This window comes from Miniopterus natalensis, chromosome X (genome assembly GCF_054644295.1).
Source record: "Miniopterus natalensis isolate mMinNat1 chromosome X, mMinNat1.hap1, whole genome shotgun sequence".
Lineage (NCBI taxonomy): Eukaryota > Metazoa > Chordata > Mammalia > Chiroptera > Miniopteridae > Miniopterus > Miniopterus natalensis.
In genome coordinates this window covers 24944796-24958713 of record NC_142103.1, presented here as the reverse complement: position 1 = coordinate 24958713, position 13918 = coordinate 24944796, and the positions used below count along the sequence as shown (strand labels likewise).

General features: G+C 46.2%; 1 protein-coding gene across 1 annotated transcript in view; it reads left to right on the top strand.

The window, feature by feature from the left end:
- FRMPD3 (FERM and PDZ domain containing 3) overlaps window positions 1-13011 on the top strand; it is a 65280-nt gene extending 52269 nt beyond the window's left edge. Inside the window, exons 13-14 of the mRNA XM_087829407.1 lie at window positions 6693-7514; window positions 9070-13011. Of these exons, the coding sequence (XP_087685533.1) occupies window positions 6693-7514; window positions 9070-12137 (3890 nt within the window). The 3' untranslated portion in view covers window positions 12138-13011. The remainder of the gene's footprint in view (window positions 1-6692; window positions 7515-9069) is intronic.
- The last annotated feature ends 907 nt before the right edge of the window (window positions 13012-13918 follow it).

Below are 13918 nucleotides of genomic sequence, written 5' to 3'. Positions count from 1 at the left end.
CTTCTTTGAGCATTTGGAAAAATTCACCAGTAAAGCCATCTGGGCCTGACCTTTATTTTTTAGTTGGGGGAGAGAAGGAATTTTTAATTACTAATTAAATTTATTTTCCTGTTATTGGCCTATTCACCCTTTCTATACTTTTGAATCAGTTTTGATAGTTTGTGTATGTCTAGGAATTTGTTCATTTCATCTAGGTTATTTAATTTTGTGAAATAAACTTATTCATGATTTTTCCTTATAAGCAATTCTGTATCTATAGAGTCAGTAGCAATGGCCCTTTTTTCATTCTTGATTTTACTAATTTGAAAATTTTCTCTCCCTTTCTCTCTTTTTTTTTGCTTGGTCTGTACAGCTAAATGTATAGCTTAAAAAAATATTCATAATATACCTCATACTTCCTTCCAGCTTCTTCACCTCCCACTCAAAAGCAATGTTTATTTGGGGGCTAGATTTCAATAGCCTTAGTTAACAGCTCACATTCTCCAAAGAAACAAACTCTACAGAGGTATGACATGAGAGGCATATGAAAACAACATCTTTTATTTCCTCTGGGCCCAAACTGAATCATACCTTATGCTCACAACTTTTACAGGCAGGCTATTAATTCAGCAGGCCACTTTTCCACATTGTCTCTTCCTTCTATTTCTCCTTTATCATCTACCAAAGTATAAAGATATCTTTAATCTCCTTCCCCTAAACCCCCTAAATCAGAGTATAGTGTATGACAGTCAACAGAAACTGAGAAAAGACAATTTCATTGATCTTTTCAGTGAATCAACTTTTAGTTTAATTGATTTTCTCTTATTTTTCTCTACTCTATACATTACTATTTCTTTCCTTCTGCTTGCTTTGTGTTTAGTTTGCTCTCCTTGTTCAAGTCTCTTAAGGTGGAAGGTTGGGTTATTGATATGAAATCTTTCTTATTTTTTAATGTAGGCACTTACAGCTATAAATTTGTCCTTAAACATTAATTTAGCAAGATCTCATAAGTTTTGGTATGTTGTATCTTCATTTTCCTTCATCTCAAAATATTTTCTAACTTCCCTTGTGATCTCTTCCTTGAGCCATTGGTTATTTAGCAATGTTTAATTTCCACATGAATGTGAATGTCCCAAATTTCCTTGTTATTGATTTCTAATTTAATTCTCTTGTGTTAAAAAAACATACTTGGTATGATTTCATTTTTAAAAATTTACCGAGGCTTATTTTATGACCTAAAATGTGGCCTATCCTGGTGAAGATTCTAGGTGCACTTGAGAAGAATGTATATTCTGCTGCTGTTAGGTGGCATGTTCTATTGATTTATAGTGTTGTTCAGGTGCTCTCTTTCCTTTTTGATCTGCCTAGTTATTCTATCCATTATTGAAAGTGGGGTATTGAAGTCTTCAACTATTGGTGTTGGATTGTGTATTTCTCCTTTCAATTCAGTCAGCTTTTGTTTCATGTATTTTGGGGTTGTACTGTTAAGTGCCAGTACTGTGCTTTTGTGGTAGCAGTAAGCTGTAGTGAAAAGCAACATGGACACCTTGACCCTGTAAAACTAGAATTTTAAAGGCATTTTGAAGTTTTGTTTTCCAACATCTTGACCACCATGATGAACTATAGGGTAGTAGTCAAAAACAAGGGCTTTGTGGCCCCTCCAACCTGGGCTCAAATCCAGACTGCCATTTATGACTCATGCGACCTTGGGTAAATCACATAACCAACTGGATCAGTTTCCTTGGTAAAATAGAGATAATGATAACACCTACCTCATTGGGTTGTTGTGAGATTAAATGGGATTATACATGATGACCTTAACCTAAATTAGTGCTTGCTTGCTACTAATCTGATAGCAAAATAATTTGGCATTGTGAGAATATATTCTTACAGGTATCATGGGGTGGGGCCCTCAAAACAGAGTAAGAGAGAGACACCATTCACAGATGATGCATTTGATATAGATAATCCTCAAAGACACAGACCTACCATTATTAAAAGCTGTTGCCCTGGCCGGTGTGGTTCAATGGTTACAACGTTAGCCTGTGCACCAAAGGGTCGCAGGTTTGATTCTTGGTCAAGGGCAGGTACCTGGGTTGAAGGTTCGATCCCCGGTCCTGGTTGGGGCACATGTGGGAGGAAACCAATTGATGTTTCTCTGTCCCTCTACCTCTCCCTCCCTCCCTTCCTTTCACTCTCTCCAAAAAAGTCAATGGAAAAAATATCCTCCAGTGAGGGTTAACAAAAATAAAATAATAAAATAAAATAATAAAATAAATAAAATAAAATAATAAAATAAAATAATAAAAACTGTTGACCAGAACATTTTACCACTTATATATGTAGCAGATAGGATGGCCCTACATGAATACAGAGCAATAATGAGATTTGAGGAATTGTAATAATGTTCCTCCCATCCTCTCCCCCAATATATGCACATCCCAGCATATCTCTTATACACTTTACACATTCAGATGCCCAGAATTCCAGTACTGTAGTAGAGATCTATTCTTTTACATCCTTCCACTGACAGTCCTCTTTGAAGGGCAAACTCTCAGGCATTGTACATAGCTTGTTTTACACTTTCCCACTAAAGCAGTAGTAACTTGTCAGATTTATTTCCTTCTGCTAGAAGCCTTCCAACTTAACACAAGAGTGACAGAGCACTGGGGGTTGTAAAGGCTCTGAAAAAAGTGGGGGCAGGGGCAGTTCCAAGAACGACATAAAACGAATATCACTTCTTTTTTTCTCTTTTTTTTCCCCATTTTATTTTTGTTTAAAATAGTACAAATGTCCATTTTTCTCCCCAATGACCTGTTCCACCCCATCCCCTCCCCCTCTCTTCCCCCTCCCCAGTCCCTCTCCGAAAGGTTGTCCGTGTCCTTGGGTTGTGCATATATGCATATAAATTCTTTGGTTACTCTCTCCCCCTCCACCCACCTGCCCTCCTCCATCCCTCTGACACTCGTCAGTCTGATCTGTGCTTCCAAGGCATTGAATCTATTCTGTTCATCTGTTTATTAAGTTCATTAGATTCCGCATATAAGTGAGATCATGTGATGTTTTTCCTTTCTCTGCCTGGATTATTTCACTTAACATAATTTTCTCCAGGTCTATCCATACTGTCCCAAAGGGTACAAGATTCTTCTTCTTTACAGCTGCGTAGTATTCCATGGTGTAAATGTCCCACAGCTTTTTTCACCCACTCATCTACTGATGGGCACTTGGGCTGTTTCCAGATCTTAGTTATTGTAAGCTGTGCTGCTATGAACATAGAGGTACATATATTCTTTCTGAATAGAGTTTCAGGATTATTAGGATACATTCCTAGGAGTGGAATCACTGGGTCAAAAAGCAGCTCCATTTTTAATTTGTTGAGGAACCTCCATACTGTTTGCCATAGTGGCTGCACCAGTCTGCATTCCCACCAGCAGTGTACTAGGGTTCCCCTTTCTCCACATCCTCACCTTCAAGAGTCGTTTGTTGATTTGTTGATGGTAGCCATTCTTACAGGTGTGAAGTGATACCTCATTGTGGTTTTAATTTGCATCTCTCTGATGATTAGCTACATTGAGCATTTTCTCATGTGTCTCTTGGATATCTGTATGTCTTTGGAGAAGTGTCTATTCAGGTCCTTTGCCCATTTCTTAATTGGGTTGTTTGTCTTCCTCTTGCTGAGTACTATGAGTTCTTTGTACACTTTGGAAATTAGCCCCTTATCAAATACATCTTTGGCAAATATGTTTTCCCAGACTGTGGGGTTCCTTTATATTTTGAGGTTGTTTTCTTTGGCTGTGCAGAAGCTTTTTAGTTTGATGTAGTCCCATATATTTGTTTTTTCTTTTGTTTCTCTTGCCCTAGGAAATGTATCAGTGAAAATTTTACTACGTGGGATGTCTGTGACTTTCCTGCCTATGTTTTCTTCCAGGATTTTTATGGTTTCGTGACTTACATTTAAGTCTTTTATCCATTTTGAGTTTATTTTTGTGTATGGTGAAAATTGGTGGTCTAGTTTCATTTTTTTGCATGTATCTGTCCAATTTTCCCAGCACCACTTATTGAAGAGACTGTCTTTACTCCATTGGATGCTCTTGCCTCCTTTGTCAAATATTAACTATTAAATTAAATATTGACCATAATGGTGTGGGTCTATTTCTGGGGTTTCTGTTCTGTTCCATTTATCTATATGCCTGTTGTTGTACCAATACCAGGCCGTTTTGATTACAATGGCTTTGGAATACAGTTTGAAATCTGGTAATGTGATCCCTCCTACTCTGTTATTTTTTCTCAAGATGGCTGCAGCTATTCGGGGTCTTTTTTGGTTCCATATAAATTTTTGAAATGTTTGTTCTAGGTCTGTGAAATATGCTGTTGGTATTTTAATAGGAATTGCATTTGGGTAGTATGGACCCAAATTGAATTTATGAATTGCTTTGGGTAGTATGGACATTTTAATGATATTAGTTCTTCCACTTGTTTAAATCTTCCTCTATTTCTTTTTTCAGTGTCATGTAGTTTTCCGAATACAGGTCTTTTACATCCTTGGTTAAGTTTATTCCTAGGTTTCTTATTTTTTTAGTTGCAATGGTAAATGGTATTTTTTTTTTAGTTTCTCTCTCTGAAAGTTCATTGTTGGTATATAAGAATGCCATTGATTTCCGGATGTTGATTTTGTATCCAGCTACCTTGCCAAATTCGTTTATCAAATCTAGTAGTACTTTGATGGAGTCTTTAGGGTTTTCTATGTACAATATCATATCATCTGCAAATAATGACAGTTTTACTTCCTCCTTTCCAATTTGGATAAATTTTATATTTTCTTCCTGTCTGATGGCTGTGGCTAGGACTTCCAGTACTATGTTGAATAAGAGTGGTGAAAGTGGACATCCCTGTCTTGTTCTTATTTTTAATGGAAATGGCTTTAGTTTTTGCCCGTGGAGTATGATGTTGGCTGTAGTTCTGTCATATATGGCCTTTATTATGTTGAGGTATGATTCCTCTATTCCCACTTTGCTGAGAGTTTTTATCAGAAATGGGTGCTGGATTTTGTCGAATGCTTTTTCTGCGTCTATTGATATGATCTTATGATTTTTGTCCTTCGTTTTGTTTATGTGATGTATCACATTTATTGATTTGCGGATGTTGTACCAGCCTTGCATCCCCAGAATAAATCCCCCTTGGTCATGATGTATGATCTTTTTAATGTATTGCTGGATCCAGTTTGCTAGTATTTTAGTGAGGATTTTAGCATCTATGTTCATCAGAGATATTGGGTTGTAATTTTTTTCTTCGTAGTGTCTTTATCTGGTTTTGGGATTAGATGATGCTGGCCTCATAAATAGAGTTTGGGAGTTTCCCCTCCTCTTGAATTTTCTGAAATAGTTTGAGGAGAACAGGTATTAATTCTTCTTTGAATGTTTGGTAAAACTCGCCTGTAAATCCATCTGGTCCAGGACTTTTGTTTGCTGGGAGTTTTTTTATTACTGCTTCAATTTCATTAGTTGTTATCGGCCTATTCAGGTTTTTTGCCTCTTCTTGATTCAGCTTTGGAAGGTTGTATGCTTGTAGGAATTTGTCCATTTCCCCCATGTTGTCCAATTTTTTGGCATATAGTTGCTCATAGTATTTTCTTACAATCCTTTGCATTTCTGTTGGGTCAGTTGTTATATCACCTCTTTCATTTCTGATTTTATTTATTTGGGTCATCTCTCTTTGTTTCTTAGTGAGTCTGGCTAAAGGTGCATCAATTTTATTTATCTTTTCAAAGAACCAGCTCTTGGTTTCATTGATTTTTTTGTATTGCTTTTTAGTCTCTATGTCATTAATTTCTGCTTTGATTTTTATTATTTCCTTCCTTCTACTTCCTTGGGGATTTTCTTGCTGTTCTCATTCTAGTTCTTTTAGTTGTTGTGTTAGATGGTTCATTAGATCTTTTTCTTGTTTCTTAAGATAGGCCTGTAATGCTATGAATTTTCCTCTCAGGACTGCTTTTGCCGTGTCCCATAGATTTTGGGTTGTTGTCTGTTCATTTTTGTTACTTTCTATGAAGTGTTTGATTTCTTCATTGATCTCATTGGTAACCCATTCATTGTTTAATAACATGTTATTTAGCCTCCATATGTTTGAATATTTTTGAGTTTTTTTATAGTGGTTGATTTCTAGTTTCATGGCATTGTGATCCGAGAAGATGCTTGATATGATTTCAGTCTTCTTATATTTGTAGAGAATTGCCTTGTGCCCTAACATGTGGTCTGTTTTTGAGAATGTTCCATGTGCACTTGAGAAGAATGTGTACTCTGCTGCTTTGGGGTAAAATGTTCTGTAAATGTCAATTAAATCCATTAGGTCAAATATCATTTCTTTAAGTATGCTTACAGGTGACTCTCAGAGCAGACCTATCCATGTAAGAGTCTAGCCGTGCCCAGATACCAAGGGTTTAACCCTACCGCACCTCAGCCCATGTCTTTTCCCATTTCAGAGATGATGGGGCTATTAGCAACTCAAGCCATTTTATTCTATGCACTCTACTTTCAGGGTCAGCAGCAACATGGGCAATTCACTCCCCTTCCCCTAATCCCTAGCAGTCAGGTAATGCTCTCTCTCTGTACTTACCACCCAACTATGCACTAGAAATCCAGGCCAGAGAAACCATGAGAGCTTGGCCACAGTCCTCATTACCAGGGCTCATCTGTTGATTCTCTTTCTGGGTTTAGATTACATGCACAGCTCCCACCGCCCTGTCACTGGGGGCCACCTGGGGAAAAAGGAGAGTAGTTATGTGGGCAGCGTGGGCACCAGCCCCAGGAAGTCGAGCCACTGCACGCCCCCGCCTGCCGACTCTGAGCTTGTCAGCTTTTGCTACCTCCACATGCGGGAACAAAGGAAGGAGCAGGAAAGCCGGACAGATGTCAATGAGAATTTAATCTTCTTTGAGGAGACCAGGCCCCGGACCAAATCTGACCCCACGTCCAAAAGCTCTGGCCAAGGTTACAATTTGGTCCCCGATGACTTTGATGCAGCCAGCCTAGACCACGAGCCTTGTGCCAGCAGGGCCAGATCTTACACCTTGGACAATTCCCTTGGGGCTGAAGCCCTGAATTTCTACTGTGACTCTTGCAAAGCCAAGTTCCAGGAGCAGCTGGGTCCTCGCAAAGGCGGGAGGCCTGGTTCCTCTCGTGACAATATAGTAGACTTAATGTCCCTTCCACCTCCCGGGAGTGAGGAGGAGGAGGAGGAGGAAGATGAGAGCACTTCGCTGTTGCCTGCCATTGCTGCCCCGCCTCCTGGCTTCCGAGACAACAGTTCTGATGAGGATGACTCCAAGCGCCGGGCTGTCCAGAGCCAGGAACAAGGACGCCACCTGCGTGGGCTACTGTATGATGAGATTCCAGTGACGTTGATTGACAGCATGCAGACACGGACTGTCCGAGATCATGCCCAGGAGCTAGATGATGCCCTGGTGTCCACTCTGCAGGCTCTGGAAGCCCTGGCAGCCTCAGAGGATGGACCACACCCCCCACCCCCACAGACTGCAGGTAACAGCCTATTTCTCCTCACTCTTGCCCACCTCTTCCAGGCAGGGCCAGTAGGTGACATTGCTTCTTCCCAAGCAGAGATCAAAGTCACTGTGGTGTGTCAGAGCAGTGGATGGGCCAGAGGCAGTTCAGATAGTGTCATGGAGCAATGACGCTATGGTAGGGGTCTGCTGCTCATCTCCAGCTGGAGCTCCAGCTCTCTCCATTCTATCCTTGAAAATGTCTTGCAGATGGACCCCAGGGATTGGGGACATGACAGCTATAGAGGCAGACTAGGATGGAGGATCAAAGCAAAATTATGAGAGATGTAGAAGACAGGCAAAAAACTTCCAGCATGCACATGACTGGAAGAAAAACCAAACAACCCAGTAACCACCTAGCAACCTGGGATCACGGGAGCCAGGAGTCTTCACTGCTCAAAGCAGAGGTCTTTATTCTGCCTAAGATCATGGGCTCTCAATCAGATGCACCCAAGTCCTGGCTTCTTCACTCATTTTCAGTGTGACCTTGGCAAGGCACTTACCCTCTCTGAGACTTGCTTTTGTCATCTTAAATGGGTTTGATAATAGTAGTCATATCACATAGGGTTGTTGTGCAGTTTAAATGAGACCATTCATGCAAAGCACTTAAGTACTGCCTAGCACATAGGAAGGACTCAGTAAGTGGTAACTATTATTATTAATTATTATTTGGTGGGAAAACCATACAACATGCATGCTATTCTCTGTTCTATACACATGTATGTCCATCTTGTAGACAACACGTGTCAGATGTGCACCCATAGTCACACATACATACCTCCATAAATATACACCTTAAAAAGAAGTGGTCAGTAATACAGCAACAGAAAGGAATAGGGAAGAGTAAGGCACATGAGAAAGCGCATGAGGTGGGAGAAAGTTTTGACAGAGAAGGTAAAGAAGTTGGGGTCAGAGTGAGCCTGACCAGAGAGAGTACCAACTTCCTGCCTTTTCTGTATTTGAGGGCGTCTTTGGTGTCAGGCAGCTCCCATGTGTTTGGCCCCCACAGCAGGCATTTCTCTTTGCTCAGGGTCTGGAGCTCCAAGCATTAGCTGCTTCCAGGATGTGGGCCCATGTGGTAGCCAGAGGGAGGACAATCTCAGCTAAATGGCCTCAGCTTCAAGGACTGTAGGCAAGCCTGGACAGATGAAAAGGGTCAGATAGAGAGGGACCTCTCTTTGCCAGCCCTCTTTAGGACAATTAACAAAAATTTCCTAGCTATGGAAAAAATAGTGATTAGCATGTTGCTTTGCATGTGATTTGCATGTTAATTTGCCATCAAAGTGCCCAGATCTTCTCTGTGCCTCTTGTTCTCTTCTGAATTCTAGTCCTTCCTAACTCCTCCCCAGCTTGCCTCTTGTTGTCCCCCTATTCCACTCCTCCCACCCTTAGCCTTGCAGTCCCCCCAGGCCTGACTGGTTTTCCCCAACTTCCAGTACTGCTGGCTAACCTTGGCCCCCATAAACCCTCTACAAATGATTGAGAAAGGACTTGATCTGAGTTAAGTGCAGCAAGCCCTGTCCCTGTTCTTCCAGGTCTGATTGTGCTGGCCACAATCACCCCTGAATCATCGCTGGACTCAGGCCATGAAACCAATTCTTCAGAGCTCACAGACATGTCGGAGATGATGTCTGCCATGAAGCAGCACCAGAACACTACCTACTTCCTGGCGCAGCACCTCAACAAAGACAGTCTTCTGGCCCGCAAGGACCTGCCTTTCCGGATCCAGAGCTGCGCAGCCCAGGCTGTTCTCACAGCCCCTTACTCTCTTGGGCGCCCGGATCCCAACACATCCCTCCAGCCAGCTGTCACAGGCCAGAGTACTGGCCCCCCTGGCGCTCGGAGGAAGCTGCCCCAGTCAGAGGCCCAGTCACAGAGAGAGCGAACATACGCCCTGGCAGTGCACCCAGCACTGTCCCCACAGCTTAGTGAGCAGAAGAATCTGAGCCTGCTGTCCCCAGTTCCTGAGGACAAAGGGCCTGGCTATAGTAAGGCTGGCCTAGAAATGTCACTGAGGGCGGCCACACCGTCCCTCAGTGAAGAACAGGTCTCTGAGCTAAGGGAGAACCTGTCAAAGGAGGTCAGGTTGAGCCCCAAACTTATCCTGGACCCAAAGGGCAGTGTGACCCCAGCTATCATCTCAGCTGCCCTACAGCAGGTGGTTCAAACTAAGAGTCTACCCGCCCCTGGCGGGGCCTTGGGGAACCCTTCCAGCAGTGGGGAAAGGAGGCTGGAGGCCGGCGTAGGGAGGCCAGAGGTCAGCATGGGAAGACCAGAAGTCAGCATGATGAGTGGCAGTGCCAATAAAAATCTTAAGTTCAAAATGAGCCCCACTGCTCCAGATACCTCATGGAATTCCCAGCAGCAGCTGAGCCCAGAGGTCTCTTCCAGCTCCAGAGCACCCACAGGCAGCCGGGCTGACAGCCTGCACCTCTCCCCACAAAAGGACAGGCTACCTGTTCAAAGTTTCCCTCCCAAAAGCTATCATTTGAGAGCGAGTAGAGAGTCAGTGGGCAAGCAAACTACAGGGGAAGTGGCAATGGCAGGCAAGGGTGGGCCAGAGGGTGTTAAACCTTCCCTGCATAAGCAGGCCACTGTCTCCAGCCAAGGGGAGAAGGGGCAGCTGGAAAGCACACCCCAAAGCAGCAAGCTTGAGGAGACCAGCCTGCTTTCCCGAGCTGGCTACCCCATGGCTCTGCAGAGCCCCAGCTGCCAGTCTCAAGGCCACAGCCCCAGCTTCCAGCCACGAGGCCACAGCCCCAGCTTCCAGCCACAGGGACACAGTCCCATCAGCCAGTCCCGAGGCCAGAGCCCCAGCTGCCACCCTCGAGGTCAGAGCCCACTGAGGCCCCAGGCTGCCAGCCGTCAGGTGAGCACCATGCCCTCTAGGAAGCTTGAAACGACCCTGGATGGAGCCCAAGCAACCTCTGAAGGCCCCATAAAGCCCAAATCATCTCGAGGTCCTTTCAGGCTACGCAATTTATTCTCTGCCACCTTTCCAGCCCGCCAGAAGAAGGAGACTGATGAGCGGCAGGCCCAGCTGCAGAAGGTAAAGCAGTATGAGCTAGAGTTTCTTGAGGAACTTCTAAAGCCACCAAGTCAGGGAGAGCTGCCGGGCACTGAATACCTCCAACCTCCAGCACCAGGCCGCTGCAGCTGCCAGCTACGCAGCAGCCCTGTGCAGCAGGGGCCTGGCATGTCTCGTGAGCAGAGACGCAGCTGTGATTGCAAGCGCATCTGCCGGGGTGGTCGGCCACAGGCACCCCAGACACCAGTGCCCAGCCTCCGAGGAAAGGAGAAGGACAAGGTCCTGACTACCCAGAGGCAGCCAGAGGCTGGCCCAGATTTGAGCCTCAGCAGTCCCACCAATGTCCAGCGCATCCGCTCCACCAGCTTGGAATCCCGAGAGTGCCGATCAGACCCTGAGAGTGGTATTTCATGCCTGAGCACGTGTGCCTCGGGGGGCGAGTGTCTGGGAGCTCCCAACTACAGGAAACTTATGCGCCGCTATAGTATCAGTGAGCTGGACCAGGATGACAGGGCCTCACTGACCTCGGATGTCTATCCACAGCTACCCCTGGGCATGCTGCCCAGGGAGGCCAAGGAGGTAGAGGCAGGCCTCCCCCCAGGCCTGGGTCCCAAAAGCAAGTCTCTGGAGTCACCAACTCTGGGAGACCCATCATATGTCCAAGTTGCCCCTGAGACCAAAGGCTCCAGACAGATGGCTGTGTTCTCACTGCCAGAAGAGGTGTACCGGAAGCCCACCGAGTTGGATGACGACAGCGAAAGCAGCAAGTGCTGCTCCATCCGCTACTGCTTCTACTACCGCAAGTGCGACGTGGCAGATGATGCCAGTGATGGCAAGGATGAACTCTCCTACTCCATCCCCATGAAGATCCTGCCTGGCATGAAGCTGGACGAGAAGGTGGTGCCCGTAGTAAGCAGGACCCTGCAGGTGCTGGATGCCGCCACCTGCAGCAACAGCAGCCCTGAGGCTTCCTGCACCCAGGAGATTGACCTGCGGGTGTCCACCTTTGAGGGGAGCCTGGCCAAGATCAATGCCCTGCGGGCCCATGCCTATGGCCTACCTGACGGCTTCCTGGCTGCGCGGCTGGACACCAATGAGCTACTGACAGTCCTGCGGCAGTGTGTGGCCAGCCCTGAGGCCCGCGCTCCCAAGCCCTATGTTTCCCAGATCTCTGAGTACAAGCTCGAGCTGGCTGTCAAGTTCAAGGAGCTCCGGGCTTCCTGCCGCCGCGTAGCCAATGTGGACAAGAGCCCGACTCACATGCTGGCAGCCATCACGGGCAGCTTCCAGGTGCTGAGCAGTCTCATTGAGACCTTTGTGCGGCTGGTGTTCATCGTGCGCTCCGAAGCACAGCGCCAAGAGCTGCTGGCCAAGGTAGAAGAGGTGGTGAGGAACTACACCTTCCTTCTGCGCGCTGCTGAGGAATCCACCGCCCGGAATCTCAACCAGCAGCAGCAGCAGCAGCAGCAGGCAGCTGCAGCTATGAGGGTGGCCCCAGGGCACCCACCAGGATCTCCAACTTCGGCGACTGTTATGAGCACATTCACTCATTCCTTAAAAACCCTTATTAAGTAGGGCGTCTGCCCAAGCCTCCCCTGTTCCTTAACCTCGGCCCCAAGTTTGAGCTTTGTGGTCATGCATCCTGTGGTGAGCGTATGTGTCTGCTGGACCAGCTGGGGTCCAAGAGCCTTCAATCTCCAGGGAGCAAAAAATCCCTGCATTGAGGTCTCCAAGCTGCTGCTGCCCTGGGTATCCTCACCCCTTCTCTAGCCTCTAGGCGTCACTGTGAGGGCCAAGGCCCCTCGTCACTACGCCCGCCGAAGAGCTGTATTTTATCTCTTCACTAGGGCTGAGAGGTGACATCAGGCTCACTTCCCCTCCATTTTTGCCACAGGGAAGCCAGGGCCTAAAGCAGGCAAGCCAGATGGCCTTGAGCTCCTTCTGGCATCTACTCCCCTCCAGGGAGCAATGGCAGTAGCAGCAGACCACAGTGCCCAGTGGAGGGGAAAGGGTACTCTGTCCTGATATGCCCACCCACCCTGGGCTTACACTCACTTGCAGAAGCCACCCCATAGGGCCTGTGCCCAGGTGGTAGTCCTACAGAAAACAGCCACATGGGGCTGTTTGCAGCCAGTCCAACTGGCTGGCAGCCTTGGGAGCCCTTGCCCCCAGACCTAGTAGCTCCACACCAGCCATCCCCAAAGTGCCCTGTCCCTCACTGATGGGCAGGGTAGCTCAGTCCACTAGGGAGCAAGCATCTGGGATCACCCCACTGGTTCTGGTTAAGGTACCTGGTGAAAATGTCTGCTCTGGGGAGGCCCAGAGCAAGCCTTGGAGCCTGCCTGGCCCAGCATAGTGCAGTGGCTCTGGCTGCAGGCATGTGGCTCCTCTCTCAACATCTCTACCAGACAGACCGTCCTTAGGAGTTCGACTTAGCTACAGATTGGGGGTGGGGGGTGGGGGGAGGGTGGGAAGGGGGTAAGGGTGGGGGGGTGTTGATGACTATATCTTAAACTTCTGGAAGCTAGCGTGATATGTTAATCCTGAGTATATGCTTTTGGCTGTGTATTGACCCTGTGGATTTGTCTCTCTAAGAAAAGAAGCTGAGCGCCTTACCAAGTGCAGTCCTGCACCTCTCTCTCCGGAGTCATCTGGAAGGGAATTCACACTGTTTAGCATCCTCCTTGACACACATCTACTGCTGCTGTCACCGCCCCCCTACAACCTTCATGGGAGTGAAGACACGGAGTCCCTACCAATTGTCCCATTGTAGGGAACAAAGAAAGCCAATGTTTCTTCTGTATAGATTGCTTCTCATCACCTCTCCATACCGCCCCATTTTCCCACATGCTCATGCCCTGTGTCTGCCTCTCGTCATCATTTTGTGAGAGGCCCATGTGAAATCTCCTATTCTTGTGTGAGTTTTATAAAGATGTACACTGTGCTTAACCCCCACCCATCTTTGGTATCCCCTAGTGCAGTAAAGCCCCCCTGAGTGGTGATTTCTCCCAGCAAGGGTTAGGGGAGCTCCTTCTGCAGAAGCCAGCCCCCCTTTTCCTTGTGTCTCCTCCCACAGGACCAAGTTGTTTAATAGGCCAGAGATTCCGTCAGTGGGGAACCCCTTCTCCCTTGACCACTGTAAGCATGAGTGCTGATGTGGTCTTCCTCTCCTCCCAACTTCTTTATCCTGCACCTTTGCCACTCAGGCCCCACCTGTGTCATTCCACCACCATCCTTCACCTCTCCCTCAGCCTCATGGAGAGGACACATTTTCTAATGTCTGTATATAGTATATATACTACATAAAATATAAATTATATATATATATATATATATACTAATTTATGTCTTGTTTT